The sequence below is a fragment of the Poecile atricapillus genome, chromosome 33, assembly GCF_030490865.1.
Source record: "Poecile atricapillus isolate bPoeAtr1 chromosome 33, bPoeAtr1.hap1, whole genome shotgun sequence".
NCBI lineage: Eukaryota > Metazoa > Chordata > Aves > Passeriformes > Paridae > Poecile > Poecile atricapillus.
In genome coordinates this window covers 456,956-473,499 of record NC_081281.1, presented here as the reverse complement: position 1 = coordinate 473,499, position 16,544 = coordinate 456,956, and the positions used below count along the sequence as shown (strand labels likewise).

The following is a 16,544-nucleotide window of genomic DNA, read 5'->3' as shown; positions in this document are numbered from 1 at the left end:
AATAAACCAAAAAGAGGATTTTAAAACAGCCAAAAAAAACAAGGTGAGAGGACCAACCCCGCGTTGTTTTAACCCCAATGGACGGGGTTGGGGGTCCGTGGCCTGGGTTTGTCAGCGCCTTTGACGGACGCTCAGCAGTGCAGCTGGGCCAGATGTGTTTCCAGCGGTGCGTCCAGCTGTGCCTCGCACCTTCCCTTGGGACTACATTTCCCACGAGCCCCCGCGGCGCCCACCGGAAGCGGCCGCTCCCTCTCCCCGCGGACTCGCTTTCCCGGCAGCCCCTGCGGCGCCGCCGGGCCAAGATGGCGGCGGGGAGCGGCCCCGGGGCGCGGGAGCTCTTTGCTGAGGGGCTCCTGCAGTTCCTGCGGCCCGCGGTGCGACAGCTCGACCGCCACGTCCACAGCGTCAGGTACCGGCAGCGACAGCGGCCGCGGGAGCGGGCCGGGGCCGGGCTGAAAGGCGGAGGGGCAGGTAGAGCCGGGAAGGGAGGGTTTGGGGGGTTCGTGAGGTGGGCAGTGCTGAGGGGCGCTGGCTGTGCAGGCCCCGTGTCGGGGGGATAAGGATGGATTTGGGGGTGGATGCGGGGTTTCAGCTGTTCCCTTCCCACAGGGAGAGCCAGGTGGAGCTGCGGGAGCACATCGACAGCCTGGCCACAGGTGAGCCAAAGGCGGGGGGTCACCCCTGTCCCCCTCCCTCGCTCTGGGGCTCACCCAAACCCCTCCCCAGAGCTTTGCCGCATCAACGAGGACCAGAAAGTGGCGCTGGACCTCGACCCCTACGTGAAGAAGCTGCTGAACGCCCGGCGCCGCGTGGTGCTGGTCAATAACATCCTGCAGAACGCGCAGGTGAGGGGGGACGGGGCCGTTTGGGGGTCCCTGAGCCCCCCCAGGTCCTGACAGGGGATTTGTGCCGTGTCCAGGAGCGGCTGCGGAGGCTGAACCACAGCGTGGCCAAGGAGACCGTGCGGAGGAGGGCGATGCTGGAGGCCGGGGGCTACCAGGGCAAGTGAGCGGGAATCCCTGCTTATCCCAGCTGGGGAATTCCCCCATCACCTGCAGCCCAGGGAACCGGGACGCTTCCAGCCGCGTTCCCAGGTTTGTGGGCGCTGGAATAAAAGTGACCGAGAGTCCGTGGTGCTCCCACATCCCTGAGGGACCTTGGGGACAACAGAGCCGGGGGGTCTGGGCACCTCCAGGTGGGATTTGGACACCCCCACGTGGAATTTGGGAGGCCCAGGTGGGATTTGGACACCCCCAGGTGGAATTTGGGAGGCCCAGGTGGGATTTGGACACCCCCAGGTGGAATTTGGGAGGCCCAGGTGGGATTTGGACTCCCCCAGGTGGAATTTGGGAGGCCCAGGTGGGATTTGGACTCCCCCAGGTGGAATTTGGGAGGCCCAGGTGGGATTTGGGCTGCCCCAAGCAGGGTCTGGGCAGCCCCAGGTGGCTCCTTCAAGTCTTGGATCCTTCTGCTGCCGTTCCACCTGGCCCATTCCCACCTGTCCCACACGGAGCAGAACAAGCAGGACACGCTGGAAAGGGGGAACGCTTTAATGTGCAGATTACAAACCAGGGACAGGGACAGGGACACGGCAGGTGACCGAGGAGGGGCCCAGACCCCCTGGTGTCCCTCAGCCAGTGTCCCCTGACCTGAACCCTAACCCTAACCCTCACTCCTGCGTCTCCATGCTCTCCTCCTCCTCGCCCGCCGCTGGCTCTTCCTGGTTTTCCTCTTCCTCCTCCCCTTCCTTCTTCTCCGGAGGTTTCTCGTACGCCTTCTCCGAGGGCGTCACGATCACCCCGTCCCACGTGGACATCTCGGACGCCAGGTCTGCCCCAAGAGGTGACCCTGGGGACCCGCTCGGGGCCCCCAGCCCCCTCCCCACCCTGACACCCCCCAGCCCCACTCACAGCTGGCGTCGCCCTCCTGCCCCAGGATTTTCCGGTACCCTCCGTGGGAGAGGATGCGGACGAGGGTCTGGGCGGTGTAGCACACCATGTCCTGGGGACAGGGACGGCTCAGTGTGGGGACAGGGAGCGCCCCCCGTGTCCCCTCCCCTGGGGGGACCCCTCCTCACCTGCTGCTCCAGCGTCATCACCGTGTGCACGCGGAAGTTGCCGCTCTCGCACGGATCCGTGATGCCGACGGAGCCGGGCAGGAAGAGCCCGGCCGCCAGGATCTGGAGGCAGCGCCTGCAGACAAAACATTCTGGGTTAAAACCGCGTCCTTCCGGCAAAAACAGCACCGGGAAACGTCAGCTGGGTGAGCTGGGTTTATCTCCCAGCCAGCCCCTGAGATCCCAGCGGTTTTATGGGGAAAACGGAGCCGTGGTTTTACGGGAAAACGGGAATTCCTGCGAGGGAGGCGACGCCACGGACCTGTAGGCGATGTTGAGGGCCAGGGGCTGGCGGGTGGGATTGTTCATCACGGCGTAGTGCCCCTGCAGGGGGACAGGAACGGGAATGAGGGCAGGGAGAGCGAGAATCCCAGCCTGGGGTAAGAGAATCCCATCTCCTGCCGGGCTGGGCGATGGCACCGCGTCAGCGAGCCCCACCAGCAGGTCCAGGATCCAGGGCGTGAGCGGCTCGAAGCCGGGGAAGCGAATCCTCAGGTCCTTGAGCAGCCGGATCAGAACCTTCACCCTGCGGCAGAGGCGGGAGGAGGCAGAGGAGGGTCAGTCCCGTGCCAGGAGCGCTCCCCGTGTTCCCGGGATTCGGGATCTGGATGCAGCCCCGGACTCACGTGGACTGCGAGGCGTTCTCCTCGAACCAGCGCGCGTGCCGGATGGCGGCCAGGGCGCTCTGCAGCACCTTGATGTCCACTGCAAGAAGCAGAAATTGCCGGTTTTCACGGGCAGCCCCGGGCGGGTGCGGCCGCGGGCGGGAGGAGGCGCGGCCGGCCGCTCACGGTGCAGCTCCGGGTCCAGCTTGCGCAGGTTGGGCGGCACCGTGGTGATCAGGATCTTCACCGTGGCGTCGGCCGAGCTGATCTCGAAGCCGGTCTCGTTGGTCAGCATGGTCAGGACTGTGGGGAAACACCGGGAATTCGGCGTGGAGGGGCTGGGAATCTCCACGGGAACGGCCGCGGATCGCAGCCCGCCACGCTCCGGAGCGCCGCCGCACCTTCCCCGGGGTCCTGCGCCCGCAGGCTCTCCACCACCTTGTTCCCCAAGGCTGCCACGGCTTCCACTGCGGAAAAGAAGGAAAAGGAGAAGGGTTGGAGCAGCCCTGGCAGTGAGAGCCGCTCCCATCCTGCCCAGGTGGCACTCACAGGTGGGCAGGATCTTCAGGATCACCACCAGATCCGCCACGTTGTGCCCCGTCGTCATCGTCCCCTTCTTGTAGGAGCCCACCTGGCGAACCTCCTCGATTTGCTGGCGGAGAAAACAACCCAAAATCCCGGGAAATCAACCCACATTCCGTGTCTGGGGGGGGCTGCATCCATCCTTAACCCACCCTGGGCCAGGAGCACCTCCCCATTCTCCCCGTCCACTCTGGGCCTCCTCCAGCACCTCCCGCTGCAGCTCCTTCCCAAGCTCGGCACTCACCACTTCAAACGTTCCCGGGGCCACAATTAAATTGTCGATGACGTTGTTGATCTTGGTCACCAGGGACAGGATGGAAGCCTGGGAATGAACAGGACAGGGATCATCCAGGATCAATCCCATTTGCAGAGCACAGAACCCGCGTTATTCCCCACCAAACTCCTCCAAGGTGCTTATGCCGGAGAAATCGTTAATTTTTAGGCCACTCCTGAAGAATTTTGGATTCCCCAGGCCCCATCCTGAGGAGCTGGGGGGATTCTGGGCACGGCACCTGCTCGGCAGCGGTGGGAGCCAGATCCTGGTTCCTCTTGAGCAGAGCCTCGCTGAAAGCCGTCTCGTCCGCCGCGGGTTTGACGCGAGGAAACGCCATCTCACACTGGAACAGAACGAATTCCCAGCGGGATTTCATCCTCCCCTCCTGGCAGCCTGCACAGGTGTCCAGGAGCTCCCACCTGCGCGGCTCCGGGGCACATCCAGAGGGTTTTATTAACTCTATTAAAGAATTAATTGGGTTAACTCATTAACCCCCATTGTCTGCAGCCACAGGGCATTGGGGTCAGTGGTGCAGAGGGTGGAACACTCAGGGAATTTGGGAAGAGGGAATGGCACATGACCACCTGAGGAGAGGGGACAAACGCAGGGATTTATCTGCTATAACCCCAAAAACCCCAATCCTGGAGTCATTCCTGTCATTATTCCCCCAGTGCCTTCCATTATCCCATTTCCAACAGGACAAAAACCTCCTGTGGGTTTTTTACTGAACCAACAGCGTTTTCAGGGAATTCATTCGGTCCAGCCACACCAGGAGAACCCAACCCCCGAAAATCAGGGACGGGGGAATCCTTAACCCTGGAAAAATCCTGGAAAACTCCCGGGAATTGCCCTCGGGGCAGGAGTTACTCACGACATAGAAATCGAAGGGGATGTGGGGCACAAAGGGCCGGAACCTGAACGGGAGAGAAAACCCCGGTTCATTCCCCGGGCCCGCAGAAACCTCCCCCCGCTCCCGCCCCGGTCACGACACGGCCCTGTCGCGACATGCGGGGCCCCGGGACTCGCCTGGAGCCGAAGCGGCCGCCGCGGCCGCGGCCTCGATCGCCCCTGCGGGGAGAGAACGGCGGTGCCGGTGACGGGGGGTCCGAGCCCCGGTACCCAGCCCCGGTGCCCCAGCCCCGGTGCCCAGCCCCGGTACCCAGCCCCGGTGCCCCAGCCCCGCTCTCGGTCCTGGCCCCAGTGCCCCCCGGTTCCCCTCGCTCCCGATCCCCCGGTTCCCCCCGATCCCCCCCGGTTCCCCTCGCTCCCGATCCCCCGGTTCCCCCCGATCCCCCCCGGTTCCCCTCGCTCCCGATCCCCCGGTTCCCCCCGATCCCCCCCGGTTCCCCTCGCTCCCGATCCCCCGGTTCCCCCCGATCCCCGCCGGTTCCCCCGCTCCCGGTGTCCCCCAGTCCCGGTCTCTCCCCGGTGCCGCTCCCGGTTCTCCCGCCACTTCCTCCGCTAATCCCGGAGTGCCCCCGGTGCCGGTTATTCCCCCCGGTGCCGGTGTGTTCTCCTGGTCCCGGTGTTCTCCCGGTCCCGGTGTATTCCCCCCGGTGCCGGTATGTTCTCCCGGTGCCGGTGTCCCCCCGGTGCCGCTGTGTTCCCCCCATTGCCGGTGTCCCCCCGGTGCCGGTGTATCCCCCCCATTGCCGGTGTCCCCCCGGTGCCCCTGTGTTCCCCCCGGTGCCGGTTGTGTCCCCCCGGTCCCGGTGTCCCCACCTCATGTCGCCGCCGCTCCCGACAATGAAGCGCCGCTCGCAGACCCCGCAGCAAACCGCCCTCCCATTGGCCGCCGCTCTCCCGCTGCCCGCCCCCCGCGGGGGCTCCGCGGATTCCCATTGGTCAATCGCTGCATCAATCAGAGCGGGGAGCGGCCAATGGCGGGGCGCGCCGGGCGGCCGCTGGAGGGGGCGCGGAGCCCATGAATGGAGCGCGCGGTGCTGCGGTTGTAAAGCGCGCGGCGGGGGTTCGCGCCCAGCAGCAGAGTGGCGCAGCGGGAGCGTGCTGGGCCCATAACCCAGAGGTCGATGGATCGAAACCATCCTCTGCTAGCAGCAAATTTTTCTTCCCACACGAGCTTTGTTTTGCTCGTCAGCATTTTTTTATTTGCTACGTTCACTTAAGGAATGCTCCGTGATGCTGTTCCAGGCTTGTCTCGCTCGGCGAGTCGGCAGCAGCAGTGCGGGTTACCGGCGTCACGGGTGTCACCCCAACCCGCGCCCACCCGCGTCCCCGAGCGCCGCGCGCGCCCCCGGGAGCTGCGGGTGCGCCGTGGCCGGACCATCGCGCGCGTCCCCCCGCGTGTGTGTCCCCACCCGCGCGTGTCCCCCGAGCGTCCCCAGCATTCCCCGAGTGGCATCTCCGGGGTCACCCCCGCTGCCGTGGGGCTGCCGCGACCCCTCCGCGGGGCAAAACCTCCCACGGACGGGGGCGGCCGGAGGTGTCCGAGCCCCCCCCGGGTCCCCCAGGGCTGCGCGAAGGCTCCGGGGCTGCGTGGGGACAGCGCGGGGTCCGCGGCTCGGGACGTCCCCTGCACCCCAACGATCCCCACGCGTGACCCGGGTGGCGGCGGCCGCCGGGACCCAACGCACGGAGGGGACAAATCCCGGCACATCGCCCCCCGTCCCACCGCCCCACGGGTGGGAATACCGGGAATATCCGCACCCGCCAGCGGGCGGCCCCATCCGCCGCCCGTCCCGGCTGGAATGGCGTGGGGGGAGCGGGCAGGAAGGAGTTAAGCTCGGTGTGGATGATAACGGCCCTTTGTGTCACCAGTGGGGGGGGCGAGCAAGGGCTCAGCCCCGCCGCGGGGGGGGGGAAGCCACTCTCCGTCCGTGGGCGATGCTGGCGGTGCTGGCCCCGCTCCTGGCCCCGCTCCTGGCCCCGCTCCTGGCCCTGCTCCCGGGCGCGGTGACGGCCCCGGCCCCGCTGACCCTCGCCGTGGTGCTGCCCCAGCACAACCTCACCTACCCGTGGGCTTGGCCGCGCGTGGGACCCGCCGTGCGCTTGGCCGCGGCCGCCGTCAATTCCCGGCGGGATCTGCTGCCCGGCTTCACCCTGGGCTGGGTGTTCGGCGACAGCGAGGATCGCCACGGGGTCTGCTCGGAAATGGCCGCGCCGCTGGTGGCCGTGGACCTGCGGCTCGCCCATCACCCCGCCGCCTTCCTGGGGCCGGGGTGCGTCTACTCGGCGGCGCCGGTGGCCCGGTTCACCAGCCACTGGCAGCTGCCGCTGGTCACGGCGGGGGCCGAAGCCCACGGCTTCGACGACAAGAGCGAGGAGTTCGGCTTGACCACCCGCGCCGGCCCCAGCCACCGCAAACTGGGCGAGCTGGGCGTGCAGCTGCACCGGCGCTTCAACTGGACGCGGCGGGCGCTGCTGGTGTACTGGGACGAGCGGGTGGACGACCGGCCCTATTATTTCGCCGCCGAGGGTTTGTACGTGCAGCTGCCCGCCCTGCGCAACCTCACGGTCATGGACGTGGTGTTCCGCGACGGCGGCAACTTCTCCTTCATCATCCAGGAGATCAAGGCGAAGGGGCGCGGTGAGAGCCGGGGGCAGCGGGGAGGGGGGCGCGGAGTGCGCGGCCCCGCGCGGGAATGCGCGGCCCCGCGCCGGTGCCAGGCTCGGTGTGCCCGGCTGGGTGTTGTCGGGAGGGTGTTTCGCGGCCATACATGGCTGTGCACAACTTTGCGGGGCTGTTCCTGGGTGTGCCCGGCTGCACGGGGACGTTTCAGGGGTGTCCACAGGTGTCCGCGGCCGGACGCGGCTGTGCGCGACTTCCCGCGGGGGTTCCGGGCTGTTTCACGGCTCTCCGGGGGTTTTTCTGGCCGGACGGGGCTGAGCACAGCTTTACGCGGGGGTTTCGCAGCTGTTCACAGCTGGACGTGGCTGTTCACAGGTGTCAGAGCCGGGCACATCTGCACACAGCTGTGCGCGGCTGTCCACGGTTGTTCTTGGCTGTTCTCGGCTGTTCTCCGTTGGTTTTGGTTGTTCTCGGTTGTTCTCAGCTGTTCTTGGTTGTTCTCGGTTGTTCTCGGTTGTTCTCGGCTGTTCTTGGCTGTTCTCTGCTCGGTTATTTTTGGGTGTTCCCGATTGTTCTCGGTTGTTCTCCATTGCTTTCGGTTGTTTTTGGTTGTTTTTGGCTGTTCCCGGTTGTTCTCGGTTGTTTTAGGTTGTTTTCGGCTGGTTTTGGTTGGTTTTGGTTGTTTTTGGCGGTTCCCTGTTGTTTTCAGCTGTTGTCAGCAGCACCCGCGCCTGTCACACCCGCACACGCGTGTCCCGCACACCCCCACGCTGCCCCTGGACCCCCGGGACCCCCAGGACCCCCAGGACCCCCGGGACCCCCGGGACCCCTCCCCACTCCGTGTCCCAGCGGGGTCTCGGGGTGTTGTCACCTGTCCCGGTGTCCCGGGCTGCCTCTGTCCCGCTCCCTGGAGCCGCTCCAGCCCCGGCCGGTCCCGGGAGCCCCGGGCCGGGCGGGGGCCAGGCGGCACCCCCGGGGTCACGGTGTCGCCGGGAATCCATCAGGGCCGCGGGGAGGAGGAAACGGAGTCGGGAAAACAGGAAACCTCGGCCTGGCGCCGAGGGCAGCGCCGGGCAGGGCACGGGGGGGGAACGGCAGCGGGGTCGGGACCCCCGGCCCGGGGGCACCGCGACCCCTTCCCGTGTCACGGAACGGCCGGGGACCCCCGGGATGTGGGGCTGGGGGCTCCAGGGGGCTCCCAGCGGTGCTGGGGGGCTCAGGTCTGTGTCACACAATTACCGGAGACCCCCGGGTGTGGGGCTGGGGTCTCTGGGCTGTCGGGGCCGCGGCTCCAAGGGCCGTGTCCCCCCCAGTTGTGTACGTGTGCTGCGCCCCGGACACGCTGCGGGAGCTGATGCTGCAGGCGGAGCGAGAGGGGCTCACGGGCGGCGACTTCGCCTTTTTCTACATCGACACGCTGGGGGCCAGCCTGCAGGGCCAGCGCTTCCCCGAGCCCCGGCGGCCCTGGCTCCGCGGGGACCCGCACGACGCCCGCGCCCGCCGCGCCTTCCAGGTGAGCGGGGCGGGCACGGGGACACGGCCCGGGGGGACACAGGTGGCACCGGGAGGGCAGGGACACCCCCAGGGGGACACAGGCACCCCCGGGAGGGTCTGCCCAGCCCCTCCAGCCCCTGTCCCCATCCCAGGCTGTCACCATCATCACCTACAAGGAGCCCGAGAACCCCGAGTACCGGCCCTTCCTGGAGCGGCTCAAGGAGGAGGCGCGGGACCACTTCAACTTCTCCATGAAGGACGGCCTGGTGGGAGCCGCGGGGATGGCGGGGGGCACCGGGGACAGCTGGGGACGAGGACGACACCGGGTGGGGCTGGGGGACAGCGGGATGGAGCCGGGGACAACGGGGACAAGGACATGCGGGGACACGGGATGGAGCTGGAGCTGCTGGGGGATGCGGGATGGATCCGGGGACAGGGAGCCGCAGCTGGGTGCTGTCCCCGAGCTGTCCCCGTGTCCCCAGATGAATTTCATCGCCGCCGCCTTCCACGACGCCGTCCTGCTCTACGCCCAGGCCCTCAACGAGACCCTGGAGCGCGGCGGCTCCGTCAGCGACGCCTCGGCCATCACCCGGCAGATGTGGAACCGCACCTTCTACGGTGAGACCTGGCCTGGCCCCGTCCCACCCCAGGGATCCCACCCCATCCCATGGATCCCACACCATCCCATCCCATGGATCCCATCCCATCCCATCCCATCCCATCCCATCCCACCCCATCCCATGGATCCCACACCACCCCATCCCACCCCATCCCACCCCATCCCACCCCATCCCATCCCACCCCATCCCATGGATCCCACCCCACCCCATCCCATCCCATGGATCCCATCCCACCCCATCCCACCCCATCCCATGGATCCCACCCCATCCCATGGATCCCACACCACCCCATCCCACCCCATCCCATCCCACCCCATCCCACCCCATCCCACCCCATCCCATGGATCCCATCCCACCCCATCCCATCCCACCCCATCCTTGTCCCCGCCCCGTCCCAGCCCCACTCCCAGGATGACATTTTGGGACCGGAGCCCCCCCTCGAGGTCCCCCCAGCCCCTCCCCCGCCCTCCCCAGGTGTCACCGGCTTCCTGAAGATCGACGAGCAGGGGGACCGGGAGAGCGACTACTCCCTGTGGGACATGGATCCCGAGCACGGCGACTTCCAGGTGAGCCCCGGGGCGGGGGCGGCCGGGCCCGGGGCGGGGTCCCGGGGCTCCCCCCCACCCGTTCCTTGCCGCCCCACCCCAAAGATCGTGGCCAACTACAACGGCACCACCAAGAAGATCCAGATGGTTCCGGGCCGGGAGATCCACTGGCCGGGGAACGCGGTCCCGTCCGATGTCCCCCCCTGTGGCTTCGAGGGCACCGACCCCAAGTGCCGCAAAGGTGAGGGGTGGGGGGGGACCGAGAGACCCCAGCCCGGCCCCCCCCGAGCCCTGACCGCCCCCTGCTCTGCCCGGCAGCCTCGCTGTCCACGCTGGAGATCCTGTCCCTCGTGGTCAGCCTGATCCTCATGGCCATCACCGCCACCTCCTTCTTCATCTACAGGTGCGTGGGGACCCCCGGGCGGGGCGGGGCGGGCGGGGGGGGCGCGGGCCGGGGTCTCACGACCCCCCCCGGGCGCAGGAAGCTGCAGCTGGAGAAGGAGCTGGCGGCCGAGCTGTGGAGGGTGCGCTGGGAGGATTTGCAGATGAGCAGCCTGGAGAAACATCTGCGGAGCGCCGGCAGCAAACTCACACTGTCCCTGGTGGGCACCGGGGGGAACCGGGGGGAACCGGGGGGATCCGGGGGTCCGGGGTCATCCCCCAGCCCCGCTCGGGGTGGCGGGACGGGAGGATCGGGGTGCCCGGGCTCACTCCACACCCCTCGCACAGAGGGGCTCCAATTACGGCTCGCTGATGACCACGGAGGGGCAGTTCCAGGTGTACGCCAAGACCGCCTATTACAAGGTACGGGGCCGGGGGGACACCCAGCCCCAGTGTCCCCAGTGTCCCCAGTGTCCCCAGTGTCCCCAGTGTCCCCAGTGTCCCCAGCCCCAGTGTCCCCAGTGTCCCCAGTGTCCCCACCCCGTGTCCCCACCCCCGTGTCCCCCCAGGGTAACCTGGTGGCTGTGAAGAGTGTGAACCGCAAACGCATCGAGCTGACGCGCAAGGTCCTGTTCGAGCTGAAACACGTACGTGGAGCCCCCGGGGGTGTCCCCGGGCCGGGGGGGACATGAAGGGACCCCCGCCCACCCCGCTGTGCCCCCCGGCAGATGCGGGATGTCCAAAACGAGCACCTGACCCGGTTCGTGGGCGCCTGCACCGACCCGCCCAACATCTGCATCCTGACCGAGTACTGCCCGCGGGGGAGCCTCCAGGTGCGGCCGGGACCTTCCGGGGGAACCGGGACCGTCCCGGGGCTGCGGGGGAACCGGGACCGTCCCGGGGCTGCGGGGGAACCGGGACCCGCCGGGGGCTGCGGGGGAACCGGGACCTTCCGGGGGAACCGGGATCCTCCGGGGGCTGTGGGGGAACCGCGGGGGAACCGGGACCCTCCGGGGGAACCGGGACCCTCCCGGGGCTGTGTGAGGAAGCGGAACCCCCGTCCCCGGGGCCGCCCCTCACCCCCCCGTGTCCCCAGGACATCCTGGAGAACGAGAGCATCACGCTGGACTGGATGTTCCGCTACTCCCTCACCAACGACATCGTCAAGGTACCGGTGACGTTCCCGGGGGCTTCCGGGAATCCCTCGGGATCCCCGCGGGAGTCCCAGGGGAATCCCAGGGGAATCCCAGGGGAATCCCAGGGGAACCCCCAAGGGGTCAGCGGGGTCCGAGCTGTCCGTGCCCCTCCAGGGGATGCAGTTCCTGCACAACGGGGTCATCGTCTCCCACGGGAACCTCAAGTCCTCCAACTGCGTGGTGGACTCGCGCTTCGTGCTGAAGATCACGGATTACGGGCTGGAGAGCTTCCGCACGGCCCCCGACGGCGACGACGCCCACGTGCTCTTCGCCAGTGAGACCCCCCCGTGCCCCCGGCCGTCCCCAAGTGTCCCCAAAGTGTCCCCAAAGTGTCCCCAAGTGTCCCCCCCGGGCTGACCCCGTCCCCGGTGCCGCAGAGAAGCTGTGGACGGCGCCGGAGCTGCTGCGCATGGAGGAGCCGCCGGCGCGGGGGACGCAGAAGGGCGACGTCTACAGCTTCGGCATCATCCTGCAGGAGATCGCCCTGCGCAGCGGCGTCTTCTACGTGGAGGGGATGGAGCTCAGCCCCAAAGGTCAGCGGGGACCGGCCGGGACGGGGCTGCAGCGGCTGCTGGGGGCTGCAGGGGTGGCTGGAACCATCGGTGGGTTCCTGGGAGTGTTGGTGGCTGGTTGGATCTGCTGGTGGGTTCCTGGACCCTCTGATGGGTTCCTGGACCTTCTGATGGGTTCCTGGACCCACCAATGGGCTCCTGGACCTTCTGATGGGTTCCCGGACCTGCTGATGGGTTCCTGGACTCCTCAACTGATGGTTGGACCCATTAATGGGTTCCTGGACTGGCCAATGGGTTCCTGGACCTGCTGATGGGTTCCTGGACCTGCTGATGGGTTCCCGGACCTTCTGATGGGTTCCTGGACCTTCTGATGGGTTCTTGGACCTAGTGACGGGTTCCGGGACTGGCCAATGGGTTTCAGGACTCCTCAACTGATGGTTGGACCCATTAATGTGTTCCTGGACCCACCAATGGGTTCCTGGACCCTCTGATGGGTTCTTGGACCCTCTGATGGGTTCTTGGACCCTCTGATGGGTTCCTGGAGCTGCTGATGTGTTTCTGGACCCACCAATGGGTTCCTGGACCCTCTGATGGGTCCTGGTGGGTGCTGCCCTCCCTGAGGGGTCCCCGTCCCCGCAGAGATCATCGAGCGGGTGAAGAGCGGGGAGCGGCCGAGCTTCCGGCCCTCGGCCAACGTGGGCTGTCACCTGGAGGAGCTGGGGCAGCTGATGCAGCACTGCTGGGCCGAGGACGTCCTGGAACGCCCCGACTTCAACCAGATCAGGGTCCAGCTCCGCAAGTTCAACAGGTGCCACCACGGAGCCCGACCCGCCGGCCGGGGGACACACCCAGGGAGGGTCCCTGGGTCAGGGGTGGCCTCCAGGGAGGGTCCCTGAGTGGGTGGTGACACCAAGAAAGGGTCCCTGGATGAGGGGTGACATCCAGAGAGGGCCTCTGGGTGGAAGGTGACCCCAGAGAGGGTCTCCATGCAGGAGGTGACCCCAAAAAGGGTCCCCAGGAGAGAAGTGACCCCAGAGAAGGTCCCCAGGTGGGAGATGACCCCCAAAAAGGGTCCCCATGCAGGAGATGACCCCAAAAAGGGTCCCCAGGGGAGAAGTGACCCCAAAAAGGGTCCCCATGCAGGAGGTGACCCCAAAAAGGGTCCCCAGGAGAGAAGTGACCCCAAAAAGGGTCCCCATGCGGGAGGTGACCCCGTTCCCGCAGGGAGAGCAGCACCAACATCCTGGACAACCTCCTGTCGCGCATGGAGCAATACGCCAACAACCTGGAGGAGCTGGTGGAGGAGCGCACGCAGGCGTACCTGGAGGAGAAGCGCAAGGCCGAGGCTCTGCTCTACCAGATCCTGCCCCAGTGAGCTCCGGGGGGGTCCCGGGGGGCTCCCGGGGGGGCCGTGCCCGCCCTGACCCCCCAATCCCGTCCCCAGCTCGGTGGCGGAGCAGCTCAAGCGGGGGGAGACGGTGCAGGCGGAGGCGTTCGACAGCGTCACCATCTACTTCAGCGACATCGTGGGCTTCACGGCGCTGTCGGCGCAGAGCACGCCCATGCAGGTGGTGACGCTGCTCAACGACCTCTACACCTGCTTCGACGCCATCATCGACAACTTCGACGTCTACAAGGTGAGGGGAGCGCGGCCGCGCTCGGGGACGGGGGACGGGGGCGTCCCCGCGGGGGTCACGGAATTCCAGGATCGGGAAACGCCAGGAGCGGGGAGTCCCAGAATCCCAAAACCCCGGTTCCAGCTCCACAGGGATGTTGATGTCCCAGAATCCCAAAATTCCAGTTCCAGCTCCACAGGGATGTTGAAATGTCCCAGAATCCCAAAACCCCAAAATCCCAGAGTTACAGAATCCCAAAACCCCGGTTCCAGCTCCCTGGGATGTCGATATCCCAGAATCCCAAAATTCCAGTTCCAGCTCTCTGGGATGTTGAAATGTCCCAGATTCCCAAAATCCCGGTTCCAGCTCCCTGGGATGTTGATATCCCAGAATCCCACCACCCCAAAACCCCAGAGTTACAGAATCCCAAACCCCCTGCACCACAGAACCCCCACAGCCCGGAATCCATCCCGGGATGGCCGAGGTAGGAGAAGCCCCCCGGGAGCCCGAGGTGTTCCCCATGCCCAGCTGGTGCCCAGGTGCCACCTGCAGCTCTCCCGGGGCCGGGAGCCGCCCCTTCCCGCGGGAATTCTGCTCTTCCCGCAGGTGGAGACCATCGGGGACGCCTACATGGTGGTGTCGGGGCTGCCGGTGCGCAACGGGAAGCTGCACGCGCCCGAGGTGGCGCGGATGGCGCTGGCACTGCTGGACGCCGTGCGCTCCTTCCGCATCCGCCACCGGCCACAGCAGCAGCTGGAGCTGCGCATCGGCATCCACACGGGTCTGGGATCCTGTGGGAATGGGAATGGGAATGGGGGAAATGGGAATGGGAACGGGAATGGGAATGGGAACGGGAATGGGAACAGCATCGGCATCCACACGGGTCGGGATTACATGGGAATGGGAATGGGAACGGGAACGGGAATGGGAACGGGAACAGACATCGGCATCCACACGGGTCGGGATTACATGGGAACGGGAATGGGAATGGGAACGGGAACGGGAATGGGAACAGGCATCGGCATCCACACGGGTCTGGGATCCTGTGGGAACGGGAATGGGAATGGGGGAAATGGGAATGGGGGAAATGGGAATGGGGGAAATGGGAATGGGGGAAATGGGAATGGGAATGGGAATGGGAATGGGAACGGGGGAAATGGGAATGGGAATGGGAATGGGAATGGGAATGGGAATGGGAATGGGAATGGGAATGGGGGAAATGGGAATGGGAACGGGAATGGGAATGGGGGAAATGGGAATGGAAATGGGAATGGAAATGGGAATGGGAATGGGAATGGGAATGGGAATGGGAATGGGAATGGGAACGGGAACGGGAATGGGAATGGGAATGGGAATGGGAACGGGGGAAATGGGAATGGGAATGGGAATGGGGGAAATGGGAATGGGAACGGGAATGGGAATGGGGAATGGTGACACAGGTGAACACAGAGGTAACACAGGTGACACAGGTGACACAGGGTGACACAGAGGTAACACAGGTGACACCTGTGTCCCCACAGGCCCGGTGTGTGCGGGGGTGGTGGGGCTGAAGATGCCGCGGTACTGCCTGTTCGGGGACACCGTGAACACGGCCTCGCGCATGGAGTCCAACGGCGAGGGTGAGGAGCGGGGGGCTCGGGGACACCCCGGGGACACCCTGGGGACACCCTGGGGACACCCCGGGGACACCCCGGGGTGCTGAGGGTCCCCAGCCCCCCTCCCTCCCTCCCCAGCCCTGAGGATTCACATCTCGGGGGTCACCAAGGCCGTGCTGGAGGAATTCGGCTGCTTCGAGCTGGAGCTGCGGGGGGACGTGGAGATGAAGGTGGGTCCTGACCCCCCAAAACTGCCCTGACACCCCTGAAACTGCCCTGATATCCCCAAAACTGCCCTGATACCCCCAAAACTGCCCTGATACCCCCAAAACTGCCCTGACACCCCTGAAACTGCCCTGATAACCCCTAAAACTGCCCTGATACCCCCTAAACTGCCCTGACACCCCTGAAACTGCCCTGATAACCCCTAAAACTGCCCTGATACCCCCTAAACTGCCCCGATACCCCTAAAACTGCCCTGACACCCTCAAAACTGCCCTGACACCCCTAAAACTGCCCTGACACCCCCAAAAATGCCCTGACACCCCCTAAAACTGCCCTGACACCCCTCAAAACTGCCCTGACACCCCCCAAAACTGCCCTGACACCCCTAAAACTGCCCTGGCACCCCCAAAAATGCCCTGATACCCCCAAAACTGCCCTGACACCCCCTAAAACTGCCCTGATACCCCCAAAACTGCCCTGACACCCCTAAAACTGCCCTGATACCCCCGAAACTGCCCTGACACCCCCAAAACTGCCCTGACACCCCTAAAACTGCCCTGACACCCCTAAAACTGCCCTGACACCCCCAAAACTGCCCTGATACCCCCTAAAACTGCCCTGACACCCCCTAAAACTGCCCTGATACCCCTAAAACTGCCCTGACACCCCTAAAACTGCCCTGATACCCCCAAAAATGCCCTGACACCCCCCAAAACTGCCCTGATACCCCCAAAACTGCCCTGACACCCCCAAAACTGCCCTGACACCCCCCTAAACTGCCCTGACACCCCCAAAACTGCCCTGACACCCCTAAAACTGCCCTGACACCCCAAAACTGCCCTGATACCCCCAAAACTGCCCTGACACCCCCCATTCCAAACCCCCCGGGGCACCCCACACCCCCCGGGGGACCCCAAACCCCCCGGGGGACCCCAAATCTCCTCCCCACGCAGGGCAAGGGCAAGCTCAGGACCTACTGGCTGCTGGGGGAGCGCGGGGGCAGCACCCGGGGGTGACCCCTCCCCAAAACCCCAAAATCTGCACCCGGAGCCTGCGGAGCGCCAGGACCGCGGAGCCCCCCCGGGCCGGGACCCCCCAAATGAGTCCGGAAGGGACCCCCGGGAGTACCGGGGGGGACACGGGAGCCGGGGAGGGGTCCCGGGGGGCTCCCCCCGGAGCAGGGGGTGGCACAAGAGCGGTCGTTTTGTAATAAAGCTGCTGCGGACGCACTCGGGGGGCTCCGTATTGAGGGGG

General features: G+C 66.3%; 3 protein-coding genes and 1 non-coding gene across 8 annotated transcripts; 3 read left to right on the top strand and 1 right to left on the bottom strand.

The window, feature by feature from the left end:
* Positions 1-70: 70 nt before the first annotated feature.
* Positions 71-1,129, top strand: SNAPIN (SNAP associated protein). 2 transcript variants are annotated; one of them, XM_058860712.1, is made up of 4 exons: positions 71-409; positions 610-656; positions 727-841; positions 920-1,129. In XM_058860712.1, the coding sequence occupies exons 1-4, from the start codon at positions 78-80 to the stop codon at positions 936-938; spliced, it is 513 nt and encodes a 170-aa protein (XP_058716695.1). In that variant the 5' UTR covers positions 71-77; the 3' UTR covers positions 939-1,129. The 2 variants fall into 2 exon arrangements, with proteins under 2 accessions (XP_058716695.1, XP_058716694.1); XM_058860711.1 differs by having other exon boundaries at positions 727-845.
* A 405-nt stretch (positions 1,130-1,534) lies between these two features.
* ILF2 (interleukin enhancer binding factor 2) lies at positions 1,535-5,405 on the bottom strand. The gene is made up of 14 exons (XM_058860710.1): positions 5,300-5,405; positions 4,604-4,645; positions 4,449-4,491; positions 3,816-3,920; positions 3,548-3,625; positions 3,271-3,373; positions 3,123-3,188; positions 2,908-3,024; positions 2,743-2,821; positions 2,555-2,642; positions 2,379-2,440; positions 2,078-2,192; positions 1,911-2,001; positions 1,535-1,830 (listed from the first exon to the last, which is right to left on the bottom strand). The coding sequence occupies exons 1-14, from the start codon at positions 5,302-5,304 to the stop codon at positions 1,670-1,672; spliced, it is 1,155 nt and encodes a 384-aa protein (XP_058716693.1). The 5' UTR covers positions 5,305-5,405; the 3' UTR covers positions 1,535-1,669.
* Positions 5,406-5,559: 154 nt separating this feature from the next.
* TRNAM-CAU (transfer RNA methionine (anticodon CAU)) lies at positions 5,560-5,631 on the top strand. Its single transcript has one exon. It is a non-coding gene; the product is annotated as a tRNA-Met (tRNA).
* On the top strand, positions 5,607-16,520 carry NPR1 (natriuretic peptide receptor 1). 4 transcript variants are annotated; one of them, XM_058860704.1, is made up of 21 exons: positions 5,610-7,124; positions 8,420-8,619; positions 8,753-8,866; positions 9,083-9,218; positions 9,695-9,786; positions 9,871-10,006; positions 10,084-10,168; positions 10,247-10,367; positions 10,495-10,569; positions 10,716-10,793; positions 10,875-10,979; positions 11,243-11,314; positions 11,457-11,616; positions 11,720-11,875; positions 12,494-12,662; positions 13,045-13,225; positions 13,299-13,491; positions 14,077-14,251; positions 14,991-15,089; positions 15,204-15,295; positions 16,244-16,520. In XM_058860704.1, the coding sequence occupies exons 1-21, from the start codon at positions 5,717-5,719 to the stop codon at positions 16,498-16,500; spliced, it is 4,104 nt and encodes a 1,367-aa protein (XP_058716687.1). In that variant the 5' UTR covers positions 5,610-5,716; the 3' UTR covers positions 16,501-16,520. The 4 variants fall into 4 exon arrangements, 3 of the variants coding, with proteins under 3 accessions (XP_058716687.1, XP_058716688.1, XP_058716689.1); XM_058860705.1 differs by having other exon boundaries at positions 5,612-7,124; positions 11,818-11,875; positions 13,079-13,225; XM_058860706.1 differs by having other exon boundaries at positions 5,616-7,124; positions 13,079-13,225.
* The last annotated feature ends 24 nt before the right edge of the window (positions 16,521-16,544 follow it).

Excerpts from the sequence above, each read along its gene's own strand:
- SNAPIN (XM_058860711.1), top strand. The coding sequence starts at position 78 with ATGGACGGGGTTGGGGGTCCGTGGCCTGGGTTTGTCAGCGCCTTTGAC. Across the intron at positions 410-609 it reads CGCCACGTCCACAGCGTCAG|GGAGAGCCAGGTGGAGCTGC; the intron begins GTACCGGCAGCG and ends CCCTTCCCACAG. Across the intron at positions 846-919 it reads ACATCCTGCAGAACGCGCAG|GAGCGGCTGCGGAGGCTGAA; the intron begins GTGAGGGGGGAC and ends TGCCGTGTCCAG.
- ILF2 (XM_058860710.1), bottom strand. Across the intron at positions 3,921-4,448 it reads TCCCCTTCGATTTCTATGTC|TGTGAGATGGCGTTTCCTCG; the intron begins GTGAGTAACTCC and ends GTTCTGTTCCAG. Across the intron at positions 1,831-1,910 it reads GCAGGAGGGCGACGCCAGCT|ACCTGGCGTCCGAGATGTCC; the intron begins GTGAGTGGGGCT and ends CTCTTGGGGCAG.
- NPR1 (XM_058860704.1), top strand. The coding sequence starts at position 5,717 with ATGCTGTTCCAGGCTTGTCTCGCTCGGCGAGTCGGCAGCAGCAGTGCG. Across the intron at positions 11,617-11,719 it reads CGCCCACGTGCTCTTCGCCA|AGAAGCTGTGGACGGCGCCG; the intron begins GTGAGACCCCCC and ends CCGGTGCCGCAG. Across the intron at positions 14,252-14,990 it reads GCGCATCGGCATCCACACGG|GCCCGGTGTGTGCGGGGGTG; the intron begins GTCTGGGATCCT and ends GTGTCCCCACAG.